Source organism: Mobula hypostoma, chromosome 2, assembly GCF_963921235.1.
Source record: "Mobula hypostoma chromosome 2, sMobHyp1.1, whole genome shotgun sequence".
Classification (NCBI taxonomy): Eukaryota; Metazoa; Chordata; class Chondrichthyes; order Myliobatiformes; family Myliobatidae; genus Mobula; species Mobula hypostoma.
Window position 1 is genome coordinate 226,366,422 of NC_086098.1, and position 27,767 is coordinate 226,394,188.

Below are 27,767 nucleotides of genomic sequence, written 5' to 3' on the forward strand. Positions count from 1 at the left end.
TGTTCTGGATTTCTGTGTTCCATGTTTAAGGATGCCCAACCAACGTAGTGCTGTAGCTTTCTTCCATTTAATATTCTTCTTTCCAAAACAACAACTTCACTTTTTCATAAGTTGCACTCCATTTTCCAGATTTTTGGTCACTCGTTTACCCTAGTAAATTACTCTGGGTGCTGCGTGTACCCTCCTCACAGCTCACTTTCCCATTTTTTTTTTGCACCATCTACAAACTTGGCCACCTTCCTTCAGTTCATTATCAATTGCAAGCAGTTCTGGTCTCAGTACTGATTTCTCTGGTACCCCCACTGGTTGTTTCTGCCAGCCGACTTACTACAAATTCATTACAACTTGCTGCTTTCCACATATAGGCCTGTGCTCAACCCATTTCAATATATCGCCTCCAACACCATTGGCTCTGAATTTGTAAGGTCTCTTTCTGATACACCTCATCAATCATCTTGAAGTCCAAATACATTTACTGGTTCTGCTCTATCTCCTCATTCAAGATTGCCTCAGAAAACTAACAAGTTTGTCAGGACAAATTTTTGCTTGATTAGGTTATGATTTACTAAATGCGTTGTTAGTGCTTCCTTAATAATAAATACTGCCTGGATCAAAGAGCATATATTATGAAGGAAGGTTGAGTGGGCTAGGGCTTCTCTTTTTAGATCATGAGAGGCAACTTGATGGAGGTATATGAGAGGCAAAGATAGAGTGAAGAGCCCACACTTTATTCACAGGCAGCAATGGCCAAGACCAGACAACATCCATTTAAGGTGAGTGGAGGAAAGACTTTTTTTTTTAAAAAACACACATAGAATGGTGGGTGCCTAGAACACACTGCCAGGGGTGGTGATACAGGATCATACAAAAGAGACATTTTAAAGACTCTTAAATAGGCACAGTAATGTAAGAAAAATGGAAGGTTATGGTCTGTATAAGAGACATGGGTTAGATTGATCATGGTGTAGTTTATATTGGTCAGCACAGCATCATGTACCCAGCAGGTTATGCTAATCTTCCTTTAGCTAGCTACTTTTAGAATAGGGGCATCGCATTGGCTCATTTCAATCCTCTGACACTTCATGGATTTTTGAAAGATTACAATGAATCTGGTAAGTCAGCAGCACTCCTTTTAGGATCCAAGAATGCAAACCATTTGGGGCACGAATCAGGCACTGGTCTCATTAATGCGACTCTTTGGGTAGTGTTGGTACTTAATTCCTCCTGTTATTGTTCAGGCTGATTGTAGCATTTTATACACTAAAGACTGATGGAAAATTTAATTTCTTTGACATTCCATTTAATTTCTTTGACATTTCTTCATTCCCCTTCAATATTTTCCTTACAAGAGGGGAGACAAAAGGATCAGGAGAGAAGAAAGAAAAAAAGGAAAGCAAAGAGGAATGATGAAATTAAATTATTAAAATATGATAAAGGAGTGAGATATTTTACAAACATGAGAATTTAAAAGGATGAGGAATGACCACTAAGGGACAAATGGGGGAAAAAAACAGGTTTAACGGGGAATGCCAAAGACAGTCAATCATTATTTTCCTATTGGGGAGGTAGAAAAGGTAAACATGACATTGGATGATAGCCAACATAATGGCTACATTCACATCAGGTAAATTATAAACCAGTCTGTGAAAAGAAAGACAATGGGATCCCTATTAAAGAGTATTTAAAAAAATCTAAAGTCCAAAACTGTAATAATGAGAACAGTATGAATTCAGATATGGAAAGTCTTGCTTGAGGAACCACATTGAATTTTTATTTCAGGGATAAGATTTTTAAAAGATAGACAACTTTAATTCAGCAAATGTAATTATCTATATTTTCAAAAGATCTTTGATAAGGTATCTTATGATAGACTAACAAATGCCATAGAATGCAGAGTAAGGGTACAAGTACCAAAACAGATTGCTGGCTGGCGTCAAGGAAGACAGCAACATATGGAAGTAAATTGTAGCTATTTGTAGTGAAAAATAGGTTCTTTCACTCAGTTAGTGGACAAATATGATTTATCTAATGCACACTTTTTTAGATATTTACAAATTAGGAATATTTTACGTAGTTTACTTCCAAATTTTCCCTCTGCTTGTCCACCCAATATGATAGATACTCTTTTTCAGGTTAAACCATTTCAAAAAAGATTGATAGCTATAATTTATAAATGGTTATTGAATTTGCGAAAGGTATCTAACGATAAAATTAAAGGTGCATGGGAATTGGCATTTTGAGAGTCACTTTCAGATAATCAATGGGATAAAATTTTTCATTTGATAAATACCTCATCCATTTGTGCCCATCATTCCTTGATACAGTTCAAGGTAGTTTCCCGGGCACATATGTCAAAGGATAAATTAACCCATAGTTTTCATAATATTAATCCTATTTGCGACAGATGTAATATTGAGGTGGCTACTTTAACTTATATGTTTTGGTCTTGTATCAAGATAGATAATTTTTGGAAAGATGTCTTTAAAAATATCAAAAGTTTTGAATTTGGACCTACAACCGAATTTATCTACAGCAATTTTTGGGATCATTCCACTGGAAGCAGGATATGTTCCTATTTCTGCTCAACGGATGATAGCATTTACAACTTTATTGGCTAGGAGAGCCATTTTGCTTAAGTGGAAGGACTCTAATCCACCTGTTTTTTATTGGCTTTCCTCCATTATGTCCTGTCTAAGTTTAGAGAAAATAAGTCGGCCATTTGATACATCCATTAAATTTGAAGAAACTTGGCGACCTTTTATTCAATATTTTCATATGGTTTGATTTATTGCTCTCCCAGTTACTCTCTCAAAACTTTGGATTTGATCAGAAAGTTTTTCTTTTTTCTTACTCTATTCTCAATATGGACTGCCCAGTCCCCTTTTTTTAATTACTTTTTGTTTTTGTTTATAGAGAATAATGGGTTTTTTCCTATATATAAAATTATAAAAGTTTTTTTATTGTTTTTCTCTTTATGAAATAAGAGGAGCATTTTTTTATTATATACTATGTATATAATTAATGATTAATACTATGTATGATCTTGATAATGTTTATTTTACCTTTATATGTATTGTTATCGATATAGATATCTGAGATAATCCTCCTCTTGTCTATATATATGTACTTTTATAAAAATCAATAAAAAGATTGATAAAGAAAGAAAGAAAAATAGGAATCAATTTTGCACAAGTATTTGCAACTTACAAAAATGATATGAAATTAATTTGAAAATAACATTGGGAGGATAATCAATGCTGATGATTGGAAATATCAACAAAGGCCATTACTTGCAGAATGGATAAATAATACAAAATAGTACATTTTGAAAGGAAGAACAGGGAGATTGCTTATTACCTGGAAGGCATGAGCCTCCGTAGAGTAAAGGGACAAACATATAATCAATAACATTTGAACCACAAGTCAACAATGCTTATAAAATAAAGAAACCAAGCACTTGTACTTGTTTCAAAAAAGGAGAATTAAAAAGTGATGAAGTTATGCAAACTTGCATTGAACTCAGATCTAAACCAGTTGACCTATACTTGGTGCAAAATGTGCAGTTCCAAATGCCACATTACAAGCAGGAATATCGAAACAATGGAGATTATGCCAAATATGTAAGGATATGCAAGCAGAAATTATAAAAGGGTTTTGATAATGGAGGATAAGGAGAGAATACTTTCACTCAGGAAAAGCATAACCAGAACACACGATAAATTCAGAAGAAACCCAGCAAAGTGTGGTATGACTGTGGGACAGGGACTGTTTGAAGCAAAGAACAGAAATGCATTTTGGGGTAAGCGGCACTGGCCTACAAGGGAGAAGTAACAACGTTTATAGATGCGGAAAGGCAGGAGACAATTCTTCTGGGAGCAACTCGAGGTTTGGCGATGACTAGGGCATTAGGTAACGAATAAACTGACTGGATTGGGCTGAATGGCTTGTTTCAGAGCCGCGTAAACTGTGCAACAGTTATGAAATACTATCCCGTGCAATGGTTGTCATTGGCAGTCGTATTAATAGTCTTTGCAACTAGAAAAAATTGCATCCCGTGCAGGACAGGGGTCGAAGGTCCTGCCGCTGCGGGGGGGGGGGGGAGTTTTGGAGTTGGAATCCCCGAGGGAGGACGGGGATCTCGGGTCCCCGATACCTAGGGGAAGGGGAGAGAGCTCGGGTACCCGATGCCCGGGAAAGATCAGTGTCACCTCATGCCCTGACCTCGGGGCCAAGTCCAGCTATCCATACGCCCTTGCCCGCAACCTCTCACCTCCTCCGTCACCTGAGGCGACAGCTTGCCGCTAATTTCATCCCACCGCAGCTTCTGCAGGTTGGGCAGCTGTCCGACGATAAGCAGCGGCCGGCTGGGAGGCTCCGAATCCCCACTACCGGCGCTGAAGCACAGTTCCACACCAGCCATCTTGGCCCGCCTCAGCTGAGTTCAGCTCTCGCGAGACTCCGCCCCCATGTCCCGGTCTAGGCTCCACCCACACGCCTGCGGCTCTAAAGACACGCCCCCCTATCGGCGCATCAGATTGGTCCGGCCCGAGAGGCTTCGGCCATTGGCCCGTACGAAGCCGCCCACTGACTACAAGCCGTGCCCACGACGGGCCATTGTCCCCATGCCTCCCGATGCGGGAAATGTAGGGCAGTAGTCATGAAAGTGGGCGATTATCAGCCCCTGAGGTCAGTGGGCGTTTCTAAAGGCCAATAAAGATATAGGGGGGTGGCAACTGAGGAATTACAGGCTTAATTTAAGAAATGAATTGCTTACTATAAGCATTTGATCCTCAGTGCCTCAGAATTGATTACAGTGATCACGTAATCGCCTCTTGCTAACCCACCGTTCTCTTAGAATGCTCGAAGCGCATTACAACTGTGGGAAAGCAAAGTGACACTTCTGTATTTGGCATATCATGAGAAACCTGACCTGAAGAAATGCCCTGCATTATTACCATTCACTGCTGTAATACAGTGTTACGGGAAGAACTACTTCACCTGGATACACCCAAGGTCAAAGCATCTCCATTTGCTTGACTACGTTGTGACTCGCAGAGCAGATATGCCGGCGGTTCTATCGACAAAAGCAATGCGTGGAGCAGAGTGCTCATCTGATCATTACATGGTACGATCACAACTCACACGTATTCCCATTCTGATATGTCTATCCACGGCCTCCTCCACTGTAAAGATGAAGCCACACTCAGGTTGGAGGAACAACACCTTATATTCCGTCTGGGTAGCCTCCAACCTGATGGCATGAACATTGACTTCTCTAACTTGCGCTAATGCCCCACCTCCCCCTCCTACCCCATCCATTATTTATTTATATACACACATTCTTTCTCTCTCTCTCCTTTCTCTCCCTCTGACTATACCCCTTGCCCATCCTCTGGGTTTCCCCCCTCCCCCTTTTCCTTCTCCCTGGGCCTCCTGTCCCATGATCCTCTCATATCCCTTTTGCCAATTACCTGTCCAGCTCTTGGCTCCATCGCTCCCCCTCCTGTCTTCTCCTATCATTTTGGATCTCCCCCTCCCCTCCCACTTTCAAATCTCTTACTAGCTCTTCCTTCAGTTAGTCCTGACGAAGGGTCTCAGCCTGAAACGTCGACTGTACCTCTTCCTGGAGATGCTGCCTGGCCTGCTGCGTTCACCAGCAACTTTGATGTGCGTTGCTTAGACTTAAACTGTTGCTGCCAAGGCGAAAAACACACAGTGAAACACCCAAGAAAATGGATATCAACAAGTTACTTTAGAGGGACATTAGAGGAGATTTAGCATTGACATTATCTCTCCAAGAAGACAAAGAGCCTCTCACTGACACAACCAATATTGAAGAATGCTGGAAGCAGCTCAAGAAAACCATCCATTCAACTGCAAGTGCGATGCTTAGTCACCCTACGAGAAAAACTCCTGACTGGTTTTAAGAACAAAATGATTCAATTCAAGAACTGTTGGAGATGAAATAAAGGCTTTATATGTGTCACTTGAAAGAGAACTCTGAAAGAAGCAAAGCAGCATTTAAGGCCCTGAAAGCCAAAGTTCAACGGGCGATCAGGGCTATGAAGAACAACTGGTGGAATAAGAAAGCGGAAGAACTGCAAGCAATGTCAGACAGGAATGCCTACCATGGGCTCTTCTCAGGCCTGAAAGCTATCTATGGTCCAAGAAGCAATACAGTGGCCCCAGTAAAAACTGTAGATGGGAGCAAGCTATACTCTGACAGGAAAGACATCATTGAGTGATGGAGGGAACACTTCTGTAACCTTCTAAACCAACAAGGTGCGGCTGACCACAATGCATGTGAAAGGCTCACAACTAGACCGGTAAGACAAGAGCTATGTGGACTCATCACTATGACAGAACTTATTAAGACTTTAAAAGACACCAGAAGTGGTAAAGCACCCGGGCAAGATGGCATTCCATCAGATGTACTGAAGCAAGGTGGCCCTGCTCTGAAGACTGAACTGTTGAACTTATATAATGCTTGTTGGCAGAGTCAATGTCTCCCTCAGGACTTCAAAGATGCGCTGATAGTCACCATCTACAGGAAGAAAGGTGACCGTAGTGTTTGTGGAAACCACCGAGGAATCTCCCTTCTGTCCACAGCTGGCAAGATTATGGCGAAGATACTGCTCAACTGGCTCAAGATCATCTCAGAAGATGTGCTTCCTGAAAGCCAATGTGGCTTTAGGGTTGGAAGAGCAACTACTAATGATTTTTACTTTGAGGCAACTCCAGGAGAAGGCGGTACAACAGCAGCAACCATTGTACATTGTCTTTGTTGATTTCTCACAAGCATTTGATACAGTGGACAGAGAAACATGCTGGGAAGTGCTCAAAACTTATGGCTGTTCAGATAGGCTGGTTACAATGATCAAATTGTTTCATGAGAACATGTCTGGCAAAGTATCTATTGGAGGAGACATCAGCGAAGCCTCCACCATCAACCATGGGGTAAAACAGAGATGCATTCTTGCTCCAACTTTGTTCACACTATACCTTGCTGCAGTTTTGGAAATAATGGACCATAATTTGGACAAAGGTGTGTACATCAGGACTCGCTCAGATGGAGAATTGTTCAACCTGTCAAGACTCAAAGCCTCAACCAAATCAAGAGAGATATGTGTCAGGGAGCTTCTGTATGCAGACCACTCAGCCCTGGTTGCTACTGATGTCAATGTGATTCAAGGAATTGTAGACCGCTTCTCGTTTGCTGCCACTCTTTTTGGCCTAAGAATCAATGTCTCCAACACCGAACTTCTGTACCTGCCTCACCCTCTGTGTAGTCCCAGTGAGACCCAACCACCAGTCATATCGGTCAATGGGGTAGCACTAAAATGTTCTGACACTTTCACATACTTAGGAAGCGCTGTGACCAACACCAACTCATCAGATCTGGAAGTTGCAAGGAGAATTCAATCAGCTACAGAAGTCTTTGGTGCTTTGCAGAAGTGACTTTGGTCTCGTCACGACATTAAAATGGCAACCAAGGTCAAAGTATATAACACAGCTGTTTTACCATCTCTGCTTTATTCAACTGAAACGATGACATTGTATTGGAAACACATCAAGAAATTGACCAAGACACAACATAGGCATTTACGCCAAATATTACACATCAAGTGGCAAGAGAGGGTACCAGATGTGGAGGTGCTCAAACGTGCTGGGACAGTCAGCGTAGAATCGCTCATTACAGCTTCTCAGCTGCGTTGGACTGGTCATGTCACAAGAATGAGCGATGATCGTTTACCCAAAGCTGGCGAGCTACATGAAGGAAAGAGGAAGCATGGCGGTCAGAAGCTGCACTACAAAGATGTGCTCAAGCACCATATGAAGAACACTGACATGAATGTCAACACCTGGGAGAAAGATGCTTTGGACAGAGGAAGTTGGCACTGCATTGTCAAGAAGTCAATCCCAGCTATCAAGGAGAAAAGGCAGAAGAAATATGAAGCAGGTCATGAACGCAGACATTCGGTGCTAGAGCAGTCAAATCACAAATGCAACCCAATGTGGGAGACAGTGCCGATCCAATGCTGCTCTTGTGGCCCATAAACGTGCCTGCAGAGACTAAACTCTCAGCACAGTCAACATCAAAATCAATGGACAGCCGAAGGAGAAGACAGTGTTAGCTAGTACAATTACCATACTCTAGTCACATAGTGACACAATTCCTCTGCGTTAATGTGTGGCGTTTAATGGAGAAAAGTTCAGAATCTGCCCTTTCAAATGGTCTAGACCGCATTTCCATAGCCCAACCGAGATATCGCCAAACCACTTCAGGCCGCTTCAGGTTTTACCTGGCATCGTAACTTTCCCAAGCAAAAGAAAATCTGCAGATGCTGGAAATCCAAGCAACACACACAAGTGCTGGAGGAACTCAGGCCAGCCAACATCTATGGAAAAAGAGTACCGTTGACGTTTCAGAACGAAACTCTTCATCAGGATTCAACTTTTCCCTTTATTAATCGCAGCACTTGAGGTTGGACTTAAACAGCAGGCTATTGCCTGTGGTTGTTAATCCATAACAAAATGAATGAAAACCAAGTGTAGACAGTATAGTGCAGAGTATCTAAAATAAGATTTATATTTGCATTTATACCAAGACCAAGCACCAACAGCAGACAAGGTCTGTTGTGTGAATTTTTATTTGAAATGAGGCAATTTTAACCATCCAGGCTCCTTGAACGTTTGAAGAGAATGATGACATCCTAACTTTCCCCATTAATGATCGCAGTGCTTGAGATTGGACTTCGAACAATGGGCGCAAGCAGCAGAAGCAGACCAAACAAAAATAAGTGTAGACAAGACAGATTGGAGTATCTGAAATATGGATTTATACCAGCAGCCAATGTGCCTGTTGTGTGGAAAAGTTTTTTCAAGTGAGGCAATGAAACCTTCCAGGCTCCTTGAACATTTGAAGAGAAAACACTCTGACAAAGCAAACAAGAACTTTGCTTAGTTTCAGTCACTTTGTGAAAACTTTCAGAAATGGAAAACACCTCAAAACATGTTTGGCAGCACTTCACAACAAAACAGTGATGGTTTGTGTGCTTCATACATTTCATTGCTCATTGCTAATTTGAAGAACTGATTCTGCCAACAGTAAAGGAGGTTCTGAATACAGTTTTGCATAACTCGCCAGACCAAATAATTAAAGTGATTCCACTCATCAACAAGTCTATTGAAAGAAAAATAGATGAAATGTCTGAGAATATGGAAAACACATTGTGCAACATGCTTAGGACAAAAGAATTTGCTCTGCAGTTGGATGAGTCAATTTTGCCAGGCAACAAATTTCTGCTTATAGGTTACATCTGCTTCATGAAAGTTGAAAGCATGGTTCAAGAGCTGTTATTTATGAGGGGACTAGAAAGAGATACGAAGGGAGAGTTATTTATGAGGGGACTAGAAAGAGATACGAAGGGAGAGTCAATATTTCAGGTTGTTGAACAAATTTTCAAAGGGAAGGACACTCTGCTCACCAACATTCTTGCTTGTGAAACAGATGGGGCATCATTAATGCAGAAAGAAACCACCATGGGGTCACTACTTTCTTGAAAAAAACTGTACCTAACATATTTATCACTCACTGTGTAATTCACAGACACCAACTTGTCACAAAAAAAACCTGTGTGTTCGGCTGCAGAAATCCTTAAATACTGTTAACTCAGCAGTAAATAAAATCAAGTGCCATGCTCTCAATTCTCAACTGTTTCACAAGATTTGTATTGAGAATGATGGACAGTTTGAACGCTTGCTGTTGCAAACAGAAGTCAGGTGGGTCTCAAAAGGAAACCCTGAGACACTTCTATACACTTTTTGAAACTGTGATAAAATTCTTTGAAGACTCAAATCAAGAATATTAGGCATGACATTGCTTATTTGTTAGAATAATTCACAAAGTTTAATTAAATCAATCTTCAGTTATAAGGAAATGATGTGAATCTTATCAAAATCAAATCAGTTGTCTCCACATTTCTGTCCAAGTTAACCCTATTTAAGTGCAACATTGGCCATAGCAATCTTTTCCAGTTTCCAAGCCTCTCTAAGGTGGAAGAGAAAGAAAAAAATACCAGATGATGATGATATTTAAGTATACTGTGCCCAGCTAAGAAATTTCAGGATCTTCTCTCGATCCAAATTCCAAATAGAGTAGTATATCCATTCCTGAACACTTGTAATGAGGAATTAACAGGAAGGATATCTCACTACAAAATGACTTTGAACTGAAGTTCTGGTTGCAGAAAGAAATCACTGAACGCTGTCCTGCAATGTGGAATAAAAAATTGTCAAAATGTTCATATTTAGTGGAGTGCAGTTGCCCAATGTCTTTCAAAGCAACAAAAGATTGCAAATTACTGAACAGGAGATCTGAGACTCCTTCTGAGTGACTTTCAGCCTCATGTTGAGAAGTTATCATTGCACCAAGTCCATCCATCTCATTGAAAGGTGAAAAAGCAATGAAGTAGTGAATAGTTGAACTAATAGTGTACACTCCAAAATTGATGAAAATTGTTTTAACTGTAATTAAATTATTTTATTGTAGATTTATATAGATCTGAAAATTTTTTACAATTATTTATCACTGCTTTGAAATTTCAGTTTCTATTTTCTTTCCCTGTATAGCAGCAATTAAAATTCTTTAGTTATTTTTTAATGGCCAAAAAGGTGTTGGGGATGTTGCCTGGGAGCCAAGGGGATGGTAACCCAAAAAAAAAGTTTAGAAACCACTGATCTGGAGTAACCTCCAATATTTTCTGAATTCACAAACAACAGGAATTCTGCAGATGCTGGAAATTCAAGCAACATACATCAAAGTTGCTGGTGAACGCAGCAGGCCAAGCAGCATCTATAGGAAGAGGCGCAGTCGACGTTTCAGGCCGAGACCCTTCGTCAGGACTCGGCCTGAAACGTCGACTGCGCCTCTTCCTATAGATGCTGCTTGGCCTGCTGCGTTCACCAGCAACTTTGATGTATGTTTTCTGAATTCACAGTGGGTCAGGCAACATCTTTGGAGGAAAATGAACAGCCCAAGTTTTCAAGCTGAAACTCTTCACCTGGACTCATCCAGTGCTTGAAGACATTGGAAAAATGAAGGATGGTGGAGGGGCATTAAACTGAACAAGGAGTATGTGGAATAACAGTGCCAAAAGGACAACACAGATACAGAATGAGAAAGATTTATGAATTTTTATGGAAACACAAAGGGTACATGCAAAGGAGGAAGAGGAGAAGCCCAGCGAATGGGAGTGATTTTCTTTCTAAAACTTGAGAAGGGCCAGGCAAATGGAATTCTTTCTAATTGGTTGCAGAATGGAGTGGTCAGCTGTACAAAAGCTCATAGACGATTCAGGGAGGAGGAAGAAAAGTAGCTCAGTTTTGGTATACTTACATGTAACACCAAAGTTGGATTAGAACTTGCTAGGATGGATTCAAACAAGTGGCTCTGGAAAAGTTAGCCATGAATCAAGAGAAATAGAAACAACGTGAAAAGGGCTCTCAGTCCAAACATGCAATTGAAGTGCTGTGCACCTTCTGTAGCGTCTGCTTAAAATAAATACGAACAGCTGAAGCTTTAAAAAAATTTATTGGTATACATAGATTACAAAAAAAAGCAAAAGTACACACATATATATCTTTCAGTTTTAAGACGAATTTCAAGGCTTTACAAATATAAATAGATTACACATGATACACTGTAACAGCAGGCAATGCTTCACCCACCAAAAACACTACTGATACAGCTGCCTTTTAGAGATATGCTACAAGTAAAACTTTGCTCTACCATGATTAATTTTTCAGGAGTCTGTCTTGAGAATACAAGATCAGTTATTGAGGTTCCCTTCTTATCCATTTGATGCTGCACATAAGAAATATGAGTGACCAATACAAGACCACAATGTACACAGTCTGAGGTGTGATCTCATGCCTGTTCCCACATCTCCCCAAATAATCCAGATTCATTAAGATGTCAGTCGTTTTGACCAATCTCCCAGCTGGGGGTGTAGGAACTTAAAATATGAAATGGTTGTTATAAAGATGGCATTATGGTCAATGATTTTCAGTTTCCATACTGTAAAAGAAATCTTTCAATCGCTCCTACTCCTGAAGATATTAAAAAAAATTTACAGCACAGGCAATGCCATGTAGTATGTTAACACCTTCACAAACCAAGCACAAGGATAGCTTAAACTGTCATTACACCCAAATGAAACATTAACAACCTTGAGCTGGTTATTAAACACACAACTAGACAACTAACAATGAATTTATAAATTAATTCATAGTTTATGATGTTTTTCAATACAATCTGTTTAGTCAAGTAGTAATTTTAGAATAAAACCAAAAGCAAAATAAGATTCAACTTCAGCTCCCTTTTTTCTTCAGGTTACATCAGGAAGTACACGTTAGGCTAATGAGCAGTGCGTAAAGCTGTGACATCATAGTAGCATTATTTACTCCACTGACGTGCACTGGCAAACTACAGACTGACCTGGAGAACTGAAAGCTACTGGAGGAACTCAGCAGGTCAGGCAGCATCTATGGTAATCAGTAACAGTTGACGTTTCAGGCAGAGACCCTTCTTCAGGGCTGGAAAAGAAGGGAGAAGATGCCAGAATAAAAAGGGGAGGGGGAAGAGGACCAGCTAGAAGGTGATAGGTGAAGCCAGGTGGGTGGGAAAGGTAAAGGGCTGGAGAGGAAGGAATCTGATAAGAGAGTGGCTCATGGGAGAAAGGGGCACCAGGGAGAGGTGATGTGTAGATGAAGAGAGGCAAGATGCCAGAGTCAGGAATAGAAGAGGGAAGGAGAGGGGAAAAAAAATTACCAGGAGAAATTGACGTTCATACCATCAGGTTGGCGGCTACCCAGACAGAGTACAGGATGTTGCTCCTCAACCCTGAGAGTGGCCTCATTGTGGCAAACATGTCGGACAGGAATGGGAATAGGAATTACTATGGTTGGCCACCAGGAAATAACGCTTTTGGCGGATGGAGTGGAAGCCCTCGACAAAGCAGTTCTCCAATTTACGTCAAATCTCACAAACACAGAGAGGAAGCCACGTCAAGAGCAATAGACAACCCCTACAGATTGGCAGGTGAAGTGTTGCTTCACCTGGAAGGACTGTTTGAGGCCCTAAGTGGAGGTGAGGGAGGAGGTAAGTGGGCAGGTGTGGCACTTTGTGCTACCAGGTGTAGACGTTATTAAGTGCCAGGAGGGAGATTAGTGGAGAGGGATGAATGGGCAAGGGAATCGCAGAGGAAGCAATCCCTGTAGAAAGTGGAGAGTGAGAGGGAAGGTAAAGATGTGTTTGGGGTAGGATCCCTTTGGAGATGGCAGAAGTTGCAGAGAATGGTACGTTGAGTGCCGAGGCTCATGGGGTGGTAGGTTAGGACAAGAGGAACTCTATTCCTGTTACGGTGGTGAGAAGATGAGGTGAGTGCGGATATCCAGGAAATGGAAGAGATGCGGGTGAGGGCAGCATCAATGTTGGAGGAAGGAAAACCCCGTTCTTTGAAGGAGGGCATCTCTGATGTTCTGAAAAGGAAAGCCAAGGAACATTCTAGGTTCAGATGTGGCAGAGACGAAGAAACTGAGAAAAGGAAATAGCATTTTTACAGGAGACAGTACGAAGAGATAGCCGTGGGAATCAGTAGGTTTATAAAAGATGTTGGTAGATTTGTTTCCAGAGATCGGGAAAGGGGAAGGAGGTGTCAGAAATGGACCAAGTGAATTTAAGGACAGGGTGGAAGTTGAAGGCAAAGTTAATTAAATTGAGACGCTTGGCATGGGTGCATGAAGCAGCACCAGTGCAGTTAACAATGTTGCAAAGGAAGAGTTCAGGAGCATTACCCAGGAAGGCTTGGAACATGGATTGTTCTACGTAGCCAACGAAAAAGCAGACATAGCTGGGGACCATGTAGGTGCCAATGGCCACCCTGACTCTGGAGAAAGTTGGAGGAATCAAAGAAGAAATTGTTGAGGGTGAGGTCCAGTTCTGCCAGATGGAGGAGGGTGGTGGTGGTGGTGAACTGTTTGGTTCTTTTGTTGAGAAAGAAGCAGAGAACTTCAAGGCCTTCGTGATGGGGGATAGAGGTTCATATGGACTGGACATCCATAGTGAAAATGATGCAGTCAGGGCCAGGGAATTTTAAGTTATTGAGAATGACTGAGAGCATATGAACTGTCATGAATATTAATGGGAAGTGACTGAACCAAGGGGGATAGAATGGAGTTGAGGTATGAGGACATGAGCTCAGTGGGGCAGTAGTAGGCAGAGACAATGGGTCTACCCAGGCATTCAGGTTTGTGGATCTTAGGTAGGAGGTAAAAGTGAGCAGTGTAGGATAAGGGAACTATGAGTTTGGTGGCAGTGATGGGAGTTCTCTAGAGGTGATGAGGTTAATGATGGTGTCGGAGACAATTTTCTAATACCCAGATGGAGTCATCTTCAAGGGGCAGGTAAGAGGAGGTGTTTGAGAGCTACTGCCTGGCCTCAGCAAGGTATAGGTCAGTCCGTCACATTACAATAGCACCCCCTTTGCCTATGGGTTTGATAGTAAGGTTGGGATTGGTGCAGAGATTGGGCAGCAGTGCATTCAGAGGGACTAAGTTTCCAGGAGGAGTGAGGAGTGCTGAAGTTGAGCTGGTTAATCTCATCAGCAATTAGAGATGAAAAGATCCAGGGCAGAGGACGAGGATGGAGACGGGGTAAGGTGCTGAAAGAGCTTGTAGCAGAGGGAAGTAACCAGCTGCTTCAAGAACTGCAAAGAGCCTGGCACTAGTACCCTTCCCTTTATTGGATATTATTAATTTTGTATCTCCTTCATAGCTTCGCTTCACTGGCCGTGACACAGAGCAGTGAAAAAATAGAAATGTTTAATGTGATTTCATCATGGCCCCTGACAAATCCCTCAAATGGCTTTACTTTCTTCTTACTAGTAATAATATTATGAACATGTAACCTTTTTTATACCATGGATCACTACGATTAAGCATGGGATCCGTGGACCCCAAGTTGGGAACCTCTGATGTAGAAAGTAAGTAGATCCTCTACACGAGCCCCCTTGTATATTACTTGGCTTTCATTCTTCTACAAAATCCTCTTTAAGTATTCATACATTTCATATCACTTGAGAAGAAATGCAGCTCAGCTTCCCAACCATGGTTCCTGGTGACATGGGGTTTGGGAAGTTTACCTAATGTTGCAGAGTCCAACAGAATGGTGACCTTACTCTCCCACATACTTGCAACAGAAGTAAAACACTTAATTCATCAAGGCCAACCCTCCCATCCAGCACCTCCAATCTCTTTTATCTGTTTTATCCAAGCTATTTAATCTGGAAGAAAGTCTTAATGCAAAACAAGTCTCTACAGGGCAATCACGCAAAACTCCAGAGCATCAATCTAATTTTGTTCTATTATACATTTTCAACAAGAGAATTGTTATCCAGAACTTTACATAATCCATCCTCTCAGTGTGTCTGTTCACTCCAAATTACATTCAGTCCTGTTCTATCAGTTCATTTCTGAGCTCTATTAAGAGTAATGTGTATTCATGGGCACATTTCAAAATTCCCTAGTCAAATATACAGCACCTTGGGGGTAATGTTGTAGCAACCAAGTGGGAACTACGTACAACCACATTTTCTTACTTATTTACACTAATTGGAACTACTTTGTAATTTTCTGGTCTTTCACATCAGGTACTCTAATAATATAAAGCGTGAGGGAAAAGATAGCCTTTGAAATCATCAGATCATTTCTTCTCAAGAATCCAGGTGTAGTTACTCATGGACTACGCTGCATTATGATCAGAAATTAAGGGAGCTAGGGCTTTACTCTTTGGAGAGAAGGAGGATGAGAGGAGACATGATAGAGGTATACAAGATATTCAGAGGAATAGATAGAGAGGACAGCCAGTGCCTCTTCCCCGGGGCACCACTGCTCAATACAAGAGGACATGGCTTTAAGCTTAGGGGTGGGAAGTTCAAGGGGGATATTAGAGGAAGGTTTTTTTTTTACTCAGAGAGTGGTTGGTGCGTGGAATGCACTGCCTGAGTCAGTGGTGGAGACAGATACACTAGTGAAATTTAAGAAACTACTAGACAGGTACATGGAGGAATTTAAGGTGGGGGTTATATGGGAGGCAGGGTTTAAGGGTCAGCACAACATTGTGGGCCGAAGGGCCTGTACTGTGCTGTACTATTCTATGTTCTATATTCTATGACCAACTACCACCATCTAATTCTACTAAATCCAACTATTTTCAATATGCAATTTGTCTTGTGTCCAAATCAGGACTGAGATTGTGCCCAGTTCCATCTCACAGTGATAAGGGGGTTAATGGCAAAAAAAAATTGGTATTTATTAGCCACTCCTGGTTTTACTGGAGAAGATATTGAGGACGGACCACCTTTTGCAAGCCCAGGTGCTCTCACAATACTGTTAAGGTCCCTAAGATTTTGATCCAGATATGAAGATGGGATGTTGATATGCATGTTTAAATCAAAATGGTGTGCCCCCTGAAGGGGAAACCGAAGGTGCAGGCTTTCTCATGCATCCGCTAAGTGATGGAGGTTGCAAATCTGGAAAATTCTACCCAAGCAACACACACACACACACACACACACACACAATACTGGTGGAACGCAGGCCAGGCAGCATCCATAGGAAGAAGCACAGTTGACGTTTCAGGCCAAGACCCTTCGTCAAGACTAACTAAAAGAAGTGATAGTAAGAGATTTGCTTCTTCCTATGGATGCTGCCTGGTCTGCTGCATTCCACCAGCATTTTGTGTGTGTTGCTTGAATTTCTGGCATCTGCAGATTTCCTCGTGTTTGCGAAGTTCTACCCAAGGCAGCCTAGCGAATTGATACATTTTATAGAGGGTACTTTTTATAGTGGCCACAGTATACAGTTGTGAAGGTAGTGAATATTTATGTTGGTGGATAAGGTGTTGATCAAACTACCATACTGAATGTTACTGAGTTTTCATTTACAGGACTAAAACCCATCCAAGTGCAGCCTTTCTAATATGATTTGGAAGCAATGAAAACTTCTGTCTGTAACTATAATTCCGCTCACACTCTGAAAGCATAAAGCTGAACAGCTGCTTAATGTTGTCTCTGAATCTGAATGGATCAAAACAAGAACCTTTAGGCAAAACTCTTGTTTTCCATTTACATTGTTATCCTGAAATATTAAAGGAATTTTGTTTTAAAACTGTGATACAGTACATTGAAATTATGTAAGGTTTCATTATTTTCAGGAGAACAGAACATTAGGGGAAACCAGGAATGGAGATTTACTGAAATCTGAATCATCATTTCAACACTAATGCCTTCCTTAAACCTTATCGTTGTAATCTCAAAAATGAAAGCTGAAAGCACAGAGAGCTGGGGCAGTATCTGTGGAGTGACCATTTCAGTTTGGTGAACTTTCTTGGGATACTGACTCAAGAAAAGTAACCATTTCCCTCTCTCTGGAGCTGCTCAGTTTCACTAGCTTTTTATTTCAAGTATCCGGCATCTGCAGTATTTTATTTATGCTGAAGCTTTATTCACTGTATGTCTCTGTGCAACATCTTCCACAATCATTTACTTCTCCACATCATGTAAAATATAAAAAAAATAACAGGCTGTTTATCTTCTTGTGAAGTGCATGCTAACAGATCAGCTCAGTTAGCCTTGTTTATCGATATATTTCATTGTGTCACTACATTGATTTCTTTCTTTCCTCCACCTATCTAATCTATTCTTAATAGCTGATTTTCTATCAACCCTAGTACGTAGTGCATTCAATGGCCTAACAACACCACAGCTTATAATATAAAATTCTTACGTTCAAATACTAATTCAGAAGCAATTTCCTTACTTGAGGGACCTTGAATCCGTTTCCATCTATCCAAATTCCTTCACAAATCTCAGTTGTTCACTGAAACCTGATTATACCTCTGAAGCTGTTACCGAATAGCGTAAAATAGACGTTGAACAACTGTATTACAGCAATCAGTTTATTTTAGTTACCTCCACCACTTAGGACAGGCTTGTAGTTATTGTACCCCAAGACACAACCTGCCCAGCAGTACATGTATTAAAATACGCACTCTATCTGAGCAAATAGACTGCCACAGAGGTTTTAGTATCTGAGATAGATACTAAAAATAATACATTCAGCACATTTTGTTATTTGGAAACAAGATGAATATGCCCCAGTAAAACAAAACAATCAAAATCATCACATGCAGCCTGTTGTGTTCGAGGCTCACAAACAGGAACACTGCCACATCAGCTTTCAAAAGCAGAAAAAAAACATATCTCCATTTTGGGATAATGAGAAGAAAAAAGTGAAATGCTTATTTATACTAGCAGGAAATGTTATGAAAAAAGCATGATTAACATAACAGCAGAATAATTCATTAATACCATTAATGCAAAAGTAAAAAGAACTTTCACTGCAGAACAGTCAAGGCTTTCTGCAAAACATCAATTGGTTTATAGTCTACATGATGGAAGTATTAATAAAAGTCCACGAATTAAATAAATCACCTTCCTTGATTAATACAGGACTGCCAGTCCTATTATATCAACATACTTCTATGCACAATGAACATCATGTTCTCTCTACATGGAAGTTCAATATTCAGCTTTAGTCTAAACTGCCTTCTGAAAGAGCTGCAGGGAGCAGCCAGATGCTCGCCATCACAGAGTCTAGGCATTCAACCCCATGTTGATAATCCCTTGGGTTAAACTCCATTTTGTTTGGTTTTTGCAGTGGTGCACAGCTAGATCAGTTCCAGTAAGTTGCAGGTCTTTACCTTTGACATGGCTCTGCAAGAATTTTCTGTCCTTGCCATGACTTTTACTTAGCTCACCGTAGTTATCCATCTTATACTTCCCTGGTTCTTCCAAACTCTACTTGCTGCCAAGAATACTGAAGCTAGCCTCAAGCACAGCGCTGGATCTTCAAACTTGCCTTGCTGTCTTTTCTAAGTTGGCTGAGCATTTCCAGATAGTGGGCACTTAACTCAGCACCATCTGTGTCATCATACTCTTAAGGATTTACTGTATCCACACCCCTCTATGCTCTCTTCCTCTCCACTTTCCAATTCATTGATTGCTATGCTGTCAAACTCACAGACAACTTTAAAGTGAGATGTACAATAAAGCCAAACACATACCTGCAAGAAATGCTTTCACATAAAGTCCTAAATGATTTTGCTTTAAGATGATCTACATTTGACATAGTTTGATTACAAGCTTGGAAAGAGCTCATTATTCAGATCCAGAGTTTGCTGTAATATATACAGCAGTGCAAAGAAAAGAAGGGAATGCAGAGGAACCAGCCGTGTTGTAGCTTGAGACACCCTTGTTCATGTTTTGCTTCACGTAGTTGAAATGCTGTGAAGGCTGTTTGTAATGCTGAAGCTGGCCCTCGCTGGGTGATCTTTGGGTACAGAGCACAGGCACATCATCAGCTGAAGACAGAAAGTGGAAAGAAGCAAATCCGAGTACTGCTCACAGCAACACAAGAGAGCACACCTTCCCCTTGCTTCCCCACCCCCCTCCCGACTCCAATTTACAACACAGCAATCACAATATGTTCCTGATTTCCGGTAGAGAAAAAATTTAGAGGGGTCTAACTATGTTACTGAGACTCCCTTAAAAAGACAGTATTTAGTCACCAACCCTGGTGAATTTTTCTTGCGGTTCCCACTGCAGGAAGGTTGCAGTTGATCACCTTGATTTGATTCCTATTAACACGATGATGAGAACCACCACTATCACAAAAAGGATCACAATGACCAGCATCTTTCGATTCTTCTTCTGATGTTGCTCAGCCTGTAAAATTAATTAGTAGATACCGGTTCAATAATCTTACAGCATCCTACTTATCTACAAGTCATATCACTCTTTGCACTGTAACTCTGATAGTTCTACAATAAAGGCAATCACTCACATACATGGAATCAAGGTTTGCAATTTGATGCAGGCAAACCAAAAAGAACACGCTCCCCTTGTGCCTTGCAATCCTGAATTTTAAGCAGTGACCCAATTAAATTTGTCTCCACTTTCCAGATGAACCCAACTCAAACACTACCTATAAATTTGCAGATGATGCCACTGTTGTTGGAAATTCTCAAATGGCGTACATGAGTGAGATAGATTAGCTGGTTGAGTGGTGTCATAACAACCTTGCATTCAACTTCAGCAAAACCAAGGAACTGATTGTGGATTTCAGGAAGGGGAAGTCAGGAGAACGCACAGCAGTCCTTATTGAAGAGTCAGCAGTGGAAAGGATGAGCAGCTTCAAATTCTTGAGTGTCAACATCCCAGAGGATTTATCTTGGGCCAACACACAGATGCAGTCATGGAAAAAGTAGGAGTGGCTCAACTTCATGAGGAGTGAGGAGTGAGGAGATTTGGTATGTCCATCTCTTACAAATTTCTGCAAATGACAGTGGAGAGCATTCTGACTGCCTGATGTGGAGGCTCCAATGCACAGGATTGCAAGAGACTGCAGATGGTTGCAGATTCAGCCAGATCCACGATGGGCACAGAATTTCCCAGCATCAAGGACATCTTCAAGAAAGCAGCATCCGCCACTAAGGCCCTCAGCACCCAGAACATGCATTCTTTCATTACTACCATCTGGGAGGAGGTGCAGGCGCTTGAAGACCTACACTCACCAAGTTTTAAGAACAGTTTCTTCCCCTCCATCATCAGATTTCTGAATGGTGCATGAACACTAACTTGTTATTCCTTTGGCTTTGCACTATTTTTTTTGTATTTTTTGTAAATTTTGTGCCTTTGCTCTGACTTACTGCTGCAAAATGACACATTTCATGTTATATGAGTTAGTGATAATAAACCTGATTCTGACTAGTTGGCATTCAGTTAGGCCAGCAGACCTGGGAGATCATCTGCCAGGTTTACAGGGAGGGAGGGAGGAAGCAAGTAAAGTTTGCAGGGGTCAGGACAGAATAGAACTGACAGAAATGAAGGATATCAGAGGCATTTCTTGGCAAGAATAGATAAGAAATAGGAGCAAGAGTAGGCCATCTGGCCTACTGAGCCTGCTCCATCATTCAATAAGATCATGGCTGATCTGGCCATACACTCATTGCCACCTACCTGCCTTTTACCCATAACTCTCAATTCCCCTACTATGCAAAAATCTATCCAACCTCGTCTTAAATATATTTACTGAGGTAGCCTCCACTGCTTCATTGGGCAGAGAATTCCACAGATGATGTGAATGTTTGGAGCCTGGGGAGGAAGGTACAGTTGTCAGAAACAGATGGGAGAGAGGATGAAAGCAAGTCTGTGGGATCAATGGTTTGGGGAAAGGGCAGAAATTATAAATGCTAGTGGCATGGGGAGGGATGAAACACAAAAATCAGAAAGTGGATGTGGCAAGGGGTAGAAGTTAGAAGGTTTAATTAATAGTAAAAGATATAATGCCTCGGGGTATCCTTTTTCATGAGTTTGGCTGATTTGAATCAGGTAATTGAATAAGGTGCAAACAGTTCTTATCTACTTTTAATTTTGATTATTTGAGAAAAACAGTCAGACAGAAAAATCTCACATGGCAATTAATTCCTGTCTCATAATATTTAATTGACTATCTCTATAACCAAGGCCACAGATACAAGGGAAAATAGAAATTTGCAAGTGACTCTACAAGACACAAAATGAACTGAGGGGATAGCTTCGCTCACTCCAACATTGAACTGATTCCACAAAATATGGACTCACTTTCAAGGACTCTACAACCCATGTTCTCAATATTTATTACTTTTTTTTATTTGTACAATGTGTTGCCTTTTGCACATTGGTTGTTCATCCATCTTTGTTGTGTGCAGTTTTTCATTAATTCTATTATCTGTATTTACTCTGCAAGAAAGTGAATTCCAGGGTAGTAACACACATCAAAGTTGCTAGTGAATGCAGCAGGCCAGGCAGCATCTCTAGGAAGAGGTACATCGACGTTTCGGACTGAGGCCCTTCGTCAGGACTAACTGAAGGAAGAGCTAGTAAGAGATTTGAAAGTGGGAGGGGAAGGGGGAGATCCAAAATGATAGGAGAAGACAGGAGGGGGAGGGATGGAGCCAAGAGCTGGACAGGTGATTGGCAAAGGGGATATGAGAGGATCATGGGACAGGAGGCCCAGGGAGAAAGAAAAGGGGGAGGGGGGAAAAACCAGACGATGGGCAAGGGGTATCGTCAGAGGGACAGAGGGAGAAAAAGGAGAGAGAGAGAGAAAGAATGTGTGTATATAAATAAGTAACGGATGGGGTACGAGGGGGAGGTGGGGCATTAGCGGAAGTTAGAGAAGTCGATATTCATGCCATCAGGTTGGAGGCTACCCAGACGGAGTATAAGGTGTTGTTCCTCCAACCTGAGTGTGGCTTCATCTTTACAGTAGAGGAGGCCGTGGATAGACATATCAGAATGGGAATGGGATGTGGAATTAAAATGTGTGGCCATTGGGAGATCCTGCTTTCTCTGGTAGTATATGGTGACGTATATGTACCTTGATAATAAATTTATTTTGCACTAATGGAATTACAACAATGGAGAAATAATCAAGTAAAATAAGTGGGCTAGATGTAATAAAATATCAAACACAAATTTTCTTTAAAAAGAAGTCCAGGATGATTTGTTCCACTTGAGTACTATGGTGCTGAAGTAGCTGATGGTGTTGCTGGTTAAGGCATATTTTATCTAAGAGATTCTACTACGTGCATAACAGACCTGTGTAATTATATTTTGACAAATAAATCTGAGGGGTTGTCCAAAGAGTATTACCTTCTGGAGTTGCTGTAAGCCCTCTTCTGTTTTAATACAAGATTGTTCAACATTATAATCAATTCGATCCAAGATGGTCCCCTAAAAACAAACACAGAGATATTGAGATGGCTACCAAATTAATAGAAATTTTGCCATCAGACTCAAGAAATTCTGTGCTCTGTCAGAGTCTATGCAAACAATGCAACACACTAACCAACAGGAAATGCAGTGCAGTTGTTCTAAAACACCAGTAACTTCAAACAGTGACATGTTTTAGAAAAGAATTAATGGAACTAAAACAATGTGGCAGAATAATTCCCTCCGGATTGGGGATTGCAGCAGCATCGTGTTGCCACTGCCACTCTGCACGTGACTCCGATAACTGGCCTTCCTGACATCAGAGCTCTGCTTATTTTGAGGAGAAATCCTGGCATCCGCTCAGTCCACAGCTTTTGGAGAATCAGTGGTGCACGAAAAGATTTGTAGGTGTGATGTAAAAGGACGACTATGACTCTTCCAGCTGATCAATTGCAAACTAAGCTTTTTTAAAATGTTAACATAGAACAGTAGAAGAGTACAGACACTTTGATCCATGATGTTGTGCCAACTTTTTAATCTATTCCAAGATTATTTTAACCCTTCCTTCCCACATAGCCCTTTACTTTCCTTCCATCTATGTGTCATATCTAAGAGTGTGGTAAAGAGGCCTCTATCACCACCCTGGCAACATGTTCCACACATGTACCACCCTGTTAAAAAAAAAAAAATTACCTCTGACATACACTCAAATTTCCCCAATCACTTTAAAATTAAGTCCTCTTGTATTAGCCATTGTGGCCCCAGGAAAAAGGCACTCTATGCCTCTTATATACCTCTATCAAGTCATCCTCCTTTGCTCCAAAGGGAAAAGCCCTAGCTCAGTCAACCTTGCCTCATAAGACATGCTCTCTAATCTGGGCAGCATCCTGGTAGCACACACAAATTGCTGGAGGAACTCAGCAGGTCTGGCAGCATCATCAATAGTTGATGTTTCAGACTGAGACCCTTCATCAGGACTGGAAAGGAAGTTGGAAAAAGCCAGAATAATCCTGATAAATCTCCTCTGCACCCTCTCTACAGCTTCTGCGTTCTTCCAACAATGAGGTGACCAGAACTAAGCAAATTGTTCTTCCAAACTACTCACCTGCTCCACTATCATGGTCGCCAGCTCCCTGAAAATTTCATTCAAATCTGAGATTGACTGCACGATTTGTCGAATCTCCTTCTCTCGTTCTTCAACCATCAGCGTATTCTCTTCCACCAGAAGTAACTGATCATTTGTAAAACCCTGTCAGAACAACTGAGTATGAATAAAAGGCCAGCATATGAAACTCAACTTAAAGCACAGAGCAGGGCACTTTATTAAAAACATTAAGACTCCACAATATTTCAAACATCAAGACTACCTTTCAAATCACACAAATAGTAATGTACAAGTGCTCGGGAGATAGTAGTGGTACATATGAACGCACAGCTTCCACAGTCACCCACAGTCAAACACACACGGAAGATTTACCCCAACATCAGAACTTTTAGCCAAAGTTTAGACTGGATAACTGAGAATTCAAATTAATCGTAAAATTCGAATTATGTAATCCGATAAAAGCATGATATTTGAGAAGGAGGAACTAAAGTCAGATGTATCAGTATTACAGTGGAGTAAAGAGAATTACAGAGGCACAAGAGAGCAGCTGGCCAGAATTGATTGGCAAAGAACACTGGCAGGGATGACAGCAGAGCAACAATTGCTAGAATTTCTGAAAGCAATTCGGAAGGCACAGGATATATACAACCCAAAGAGGAAGAAGAATTCTAAAGATAAGATGACACAACCATGGATAACAAGAGAAGCTAAAGCCAACATAAAAGCCAAAGAGAGGGCATATAATAGAGCAAAAATTAGTGAGAACTTAGAGGATTGGGAAGCTTTTAAATACCAACTGAAGGTAACTAAAAAAAATCATTAAGAAGGTAAAGATGGAATATGAAAGTAAGCTAGTTGACAGTATTAAAGAAGATACCAAGTTTCTTCTGATACGTAGAGTGTAAAAGAGAGGCAAGAGAAGATATCAGATCGCTGGAAAACCATGCTGGAGATGTACTAATGGGGATAAGGAAATGGCCGACAAACTGAGTAAGTATTTTGCATCAATCTTCACTATGGAAGACACTAGCAGTATGGTGGAAGTTCCAGGTGTCAGGGGGCATGAAGTGTGTGAAGTTACCATAACTAGAGAGAAAGTTCTTGGAAACTGAAAGGTAGGTAAGTTACCTGAACCAGATAGTGTACACCCCAGGGTTCTGAAAGAGGTGGCTGAAGAGATTGTGGAGACATTAGTAATGATCTTTCAAGAATCACTAGATTCTGGAATGATTCTGGAAGAATGGAAAATTGCAAATGTCACTCCACTCTTCAAGAAAGGACACAGCAGAAGAAAGGAAGTTATAGGCCAGTTAGTCAGACCTCAGTGGTTGGGAAGATGTAGAAGTCCATTGTTAAGGATGTGGTTTCGGGGTACTTGGAAGCACATGATAAAATAGGCTGTAGTCAGCATGGTTTCCTCAAGGGAAAATCTTGCCTGACAAATTTGTTGGAAGTCTTTGAAGAAATAACAAGCAGGATAGACAGAAGAGAATCAGTTGATGTTATGTGCATGGATTTTCAGAAGGCCTTTGAAAAGGTCCCACACATGAGACTGCTTAACAAGCTACAAGCCCATGATATAACAGGAAAGATTCTAGCATGGATAAAGCAGTGGCTGATTGGCAGGAGGCAAGAGTGGGAATAAAGGGAGCTTTTTCTGGCTGGCTTCCAGTATCTAGTGGTGTTCCACTTGGGTCTGTGTTTGGACCGATTCTTTTTCTGTTATATGTCAATATTTGAATGATGGAATTGATGGTTTTGTTGCAAAGTTTGCAGATAATACGAACATAGGTAGAGGGGCAGGTAGTTTTGAGGAAATAGGGAGGCTACAGAAGGACTTAAACAGATTAAGAGAATGGGCAAAGAAGTGGCAGACGGAATACAGTGTCAGGAAATGTATGGTCATGCACTTTGATAGAAGAAATGAAAGCACTGACTACACAAAACTGAGGAGCAAAGGGATTTAGGAGTCCTTGTGCAGGATTCTCTAAATGTTAATTTGCAGTTGAGTCGGTAGTGAAGAAGGTAAGTGCAATGTTAGCATTCATTTCAAGAGGACTAGAGTATAAAAGCAAGAATGTAATGTTGAGACCTTATAATGCACTGGTGAGGCCTCACTTGGAGTACTGAGAGCAGTTTTGGGTCCCTCATCTTAGAAACAATGTCCTGAAACTGGAGAGGTTTCAAAGGAGGTTCACGAAAATGTTTCCAGGATTAAACAACTTGTCATTTGAAGAGTGTTTGATGGCTCTGGGACTGTATTCACTGGAATTTAGAAGAATGAGGGTAACTTCATTGAAACCTATCGAATGGTGAAAGGCCTTATCAGAGACAGTACATGTGGAGAGGATGTTTCCTATGGTGGGTGTGTCTAAAACCAGAGGACACAGCCTCAAAATAGAGAGGTGTCCTTTTCGAACGGAGATGAGGAGGAATTTCTTTAGCCATAGAGCGGGGAATCTAGGGAATTTGTTGCCACAGGCAGCTGTGGAGGCCAAGTCTTTACATATATTTAAGGCAGAGGTTGATAGATTCTTGATTGATCAGGGCATGAAGGGATACAGGGTTGGGGGAGGGAGGCGGGAGATTGGGGCTTAGTGGGAAAATGGATCATGATAAATAGCGGAGCAGACTCGATAGGCCAAATGGCCTAAAGCTGCTCCTATATCTTGTGGTCTTATGCAAATTTCTAAAAGCCAGTTTAAGCATATTTCCCCTTAAGATCTAATGTGCTGTACCAGAACCTTTACATTGATGACTTAATAGTTTTATTGTATACCTGGCAGATAATCTAAACACAAAGAACGTTATATGCTCTGCCTAAATGACCATAACTATATGACCCACATCAACCAGTAAATTCTTTTGCTGCTACCTCAGCTCTCTGCTTTTGGATCCAGGTGTGTAAGTCAGGTGCAAACCAAAAGAAAGTTGCTCGAAGTTTGCTAAAACCTGCTCCTACAATGACTAGAATTTTACTGTATATTGCAAGGAGCCAGGCCAACAGATTTAAGTAGATTAAAGTAGATCATGTGAACCAGCAAATCAAAAACAAAATATTAGAGCTCATCTCACACAATATAGAAACATCTGTTAACCATTATAAAGGCTCTACCATTACACAGACCCCCTGTTATGCAGCTCTTTGACACAGGGCTCTTATTTTAAAAGAGTGGCGTCAACTACAATATTATCTTCTATGCCAAAGTCAAGGTCAACTCCCAGTTCAGAAACTTGAATGCCAAGTTCTGACCAACACCTTGGTTCATTACTGACAGAGTACTACATTCTCTAAGCGGCCATCTTTCAGTTAAGATCGTTAGGCAATGCTCCACTACTTTTTCTTTTAAATGGGCATTTGGAGTTCTGGCAAGGTTTTCCTCACTTAGCATAATTTGGATTTTATTCACCTGCTGCATGTCGATTTGCTGTGTTTAAATTGGATTTACAGCTGGACAACAAAGTAATTGACTGCCTGCAAATGAGATTGCTCTGAGAGCTTGCCCGAACACAACGGGCCACTTCATGAAGGATAGCAATTCACCTTTCCACAAGGTCAATATGAACCAGTTAACTTTCAAAGACATAACTTTCTGGTTTACTTATTCTGATAGAGCTTTTTACACCCACAGATTTTTCTTCAAACTGAATTCTCAACCAGCATTGGTGGGAATTTACAAATACGAGAATATCTGCAGATGTTGGAAATTCAAGGCAACACACACACAAAATGCTGGAGGAACTCAGCAGGCCAGACAGCATCTAAGGAAAAGAGTAAACAGTCA

General features: G+C 41.1%; 2 protein-coding genes across 6 annotated transcripts in view; both read right to left on the reverse strand.

Moving 5' to 3' along the window:
* Positions 1 to 4,458, reverse strand: part of npepl1 (aminopeptidase like 1) — a 29,072-nt gene extending 24,614 nt beyond the window's left edge. The window contains exon 1 of the mRNA XM_063041570.1: positions 4,271 to 4,458. Within this exon, the coding sequence (XP_062897640.1) occupies positions 4,271 to 4,420 (150 nt within the window). The 5' untranslated portion in view covers positions 4,421 to 4,458. The remainder of the gene's footprint in view (positions 1 to 4,270) is intronic.
* A 7,123-nt stretch (positions 4,459 to 11,581) lies between these two features.
* The window catches only part of stx16 (syntaxin 16), a 55,236-nt gene continuing 39,050 nt past the window's right edge, over positions 11,582 to 27,767 (reverse strand). For 2 of the 5 annotated variants that reach the window (XM_063041571.1, XM_063041572.1), the window contains exons 6-9: positions 23,983 to 24,126; positions 22,818 to 22,898; positions 19,747 to 19,847; positions 11,582 to 19,452 (exon numbers count right to left, since the gene is read on the reverse strand). In XM_063041571.1, the coding sequence (XP_062897641.1) occupies positions 19,281 to 19,452; positions 19,747 to 19,847; positions 22,818 to 22,898; positions 23,983 to 24,126 (498 nt within the window). In that variant the 3' untranslated portion in view covers positions 11,582 to 19,280. Of the gene's footprint in view, positions 19,848 to 22,817; positions 22,899 to 23,982; positions 24,127 to 27,767 lie in introns of all 5 variants that reach the window. The other 3 variants (XM_063041576.1, XM_063041575.1, XM_063041573.1) reach the window with 3 other exon arrangements.